General features: G+C 42.2%; 1 protein-coding gene across 1 annotated transcript in view; it reads right to left on the bottom strand.

The window, feature by feature from the left end:
* Window positions 1-2,500, bottom strand: part of LOC105896912 (calpain-2 catalytic subunit-like) — a 25,226-nt gene that overhangs the window by 6,771 nt on the left and 15,955 nt on the right. Inside the window, exons 10-12 of the mRNA XM_031562370.2 lie at window positions 1,913-2,064; window positions 711-722; window positions 48-259 (exon numbers count right to left, since the gene is read on the bottom strand). Of these exons, the coding sequence (XP_031418230.1) occupies window positions 48-259; window positions 711-722; window positions 1,913-2,064 (376 nt within the window). The remainder of the gene's footprint in view (window positions 1-47; window positions 260-710; window positions 723-1,912; window positions 2,065-2,500) is intronic.

The following is a 2,500-nucleotide window of genomic DNA, read 5'->3' as shown; positions in this document are numbered from 1 at the left end:
ACATAAATCCAAAAGAGAATGTCTGCTCGGAATCTCTGTGCGCTCACTGGAAGTCGGTCTGCTTCTCGGAGAAGACGCGGACGAAGAAGTCTCCGTGTTTGTCGGGCTGGTAGGTGGAGGGCACCAGCAGGTACTCGCCGGGCGGCAGGGAGAAGCGGGTGACCACCTCCCGCAGGTCGATGAAGGTCTCGGACCGCGCCTTCTGGGCGTTACGGAGGAAGAACCTCCGGTCCAGGTGGACGTTTCTCTGGCCTACAAACTAAGGGCAGACACCAGGGTGAAAAGGGCTCGATAGGTTTATAAAAAGTTGTAATAATATAAATTCAGGCAGGTGTTACAATTACATTTCTGCACTTTCTTTCTTTTTTATTTCATTTTGTTATATTTCTTATGTAAAGTAGTGTTTATTTATTGTTACACCATGCTTTTTATTGCTCTTAGCTTGACTGTTCTCTCCCTTGTACGTCGCTTTGGACAAAAGCGTCTGCTAAATGACTAAATGTAAATGTAAATATAATATAAATTCAGGCAGGTGTCGGCTATTCATCTTTAGATTTCGTTTATAATATGAAGTGACACTGATAATATAATGTCACGTAACATAACATAACACAATATAATATCAAATAATATAATATATAAAATAATATCATGTAATATCGTATAATGTAATGTAATGTAATATCATGTAATGTAATGTAATCACATACCTCTTTGGGGACCTGGAAGGGCAGAGAAAACACCAGAACAATTAAGAAAGGATGAAGAAGCATGTGAGCACACAAGAAGAATTCAGTCGCCTACATCTACCACCATATTTGTATTTGTGTGTGCGTGTGTGTGTGTATGTGTGTCTGTGTGTTTGTGTATGTCTGTGCGTCTGTCTGTCTGTGTGTGTGTGTGTGTGTTTTTATGTGTGTGTGTGTGTGTGTGTGTGTGTGTGTGTGTCTCTGTCTGTGTGTGTGTGTGTTTCGGTGTGTGTGTGTGTGTGTGTCTGTGTATCTGTCTGTGTGTGTGTGTTTCGTTGTGTGTGTGTGTGTGTGTGTGTGTGTGTCTGTGTATCTGTCTGTGTGTGTGTGTTTCGGTGTGTGTGTGTGTGTGTGTGTGTGTCTGTGTGTCTGTGTGTCTGTGTCTGTGTGTGTGTGTATATGTGTGTGTGTGTGTGTGTCTGTGTGTCTGTGTCTGTGTGTGTGTGTATATATGTGTGTGTCTGTGTATCTGTCTGTGTGTCTGTGTGTGCGCATGGGCTAAACAGGACCCTAATGGGAACTATGTGTTGAAATTTGAAAATGTTTGTTTGAGATTGTCCCGGGTGCCAGATAAGGAGTGTTATCACTTTTTGATATCCCGAGTTGGGGAATTCAGAACTCCTTTCACTTGGCACCAGGCACCGGGCGAAGAACCACAGCAGTTGGACCAAAGTGCGTTTCAGTCGAGGTCAATAGATTGATAACACATTAAGCCAAGAATGGGAGGACATTACATTACAGTAAGAGAAAATGAATGAGTATGTGTTTGTGTAAGTGTGTGTTATCTGCCACAGATGCATGTGTGTATGTGTGTGTGTGTGTGTGTGTGTGTGGTAAACCTGATGGTGTGCATGTAATGTACGTGTCTGTGTAATGTACCACTTCTTAGTGTGTGTGTGTGTGAGTGAGTGCATGTCCTCTACCACTTATAAGTGTGTGTGTGTGTGTGTGTGTGTGTGTGTGTGTGTGTGTGTGTGTGTGTGTGTGTGTGTGTGTGTGTGTGTGTGTGTGTGTGTGTGTGTGTGCATGTCCTCTACCACTTATTAGTGTGTGTGTGTGTGTGTGTGTGTGTGCATGTCCTCTACCACTTATTAGTGTGTGTGTGTGCATATTTGTGTATGTCTCTGTGTACATGTGTTGTTTACAGCGTGTTGCCTAGATACCTCATAGATGGCGAACCCTACGGTGTGCATGCCTTCTCCCATCTTCCTCTGTGTCCGGCGGTTCTTCTGAAGCACTCCCACCAGGAAGCAGCAGCCTTCCTCTCCGTCATCCTCCAGATGGAGCACAAACTGAGGGTTCATCCAGAATGTGTCTTAAATAAATAAATAAATAAATAAACAAATAAACAAACAAATAAATAAATAAATAAATAAATAAATAAATAAATAAATAAATAAATAAAATTAAGGCTTTGTTTGTGACACTGAAAAGAGTTAGATATAACAGATGTTCATGTGGGCGTTTAATAAAACTCATTCGCACAGGAACACAGAGTTAAATATAATCAACAGATGTTCATGTGGGCGTGTAAAAAAAAACAGATTCACACAGGAACTACCCTGAGGGTGTGAGAACACCCATCAGCTTGTCTCACTGAACAGACACCATTCCACTGATTGTGAACACATAACATTCCGTGGAGGGGATCCAAACACACATCAGATTAGGGTCAAATCAGGGTCAGATGGTGAGAGAGAGAGATTCCGATCAGAACTAATGTCGAATGATTCCTGCACATCAATGGCTTA

The sequence above is a fragment of the Clupea harengus genome, chromosome 24 (genome assembly GCF_900700415.2).
Source record: "Clupea harengus chromosome 24, Ch_v2.0.2, whole genome shotgun sequence".
Classification (NCBI taxonomy): domain Eukaryota; kingdom Metazoa; phylum Chordata; class Actinopteri; order Clupeiformes; family Clupeidae; genus Clupea; species Clupea harengus.
This window is presented reverse-complemented; position numbering and strand designations above follow the sequence as displayed.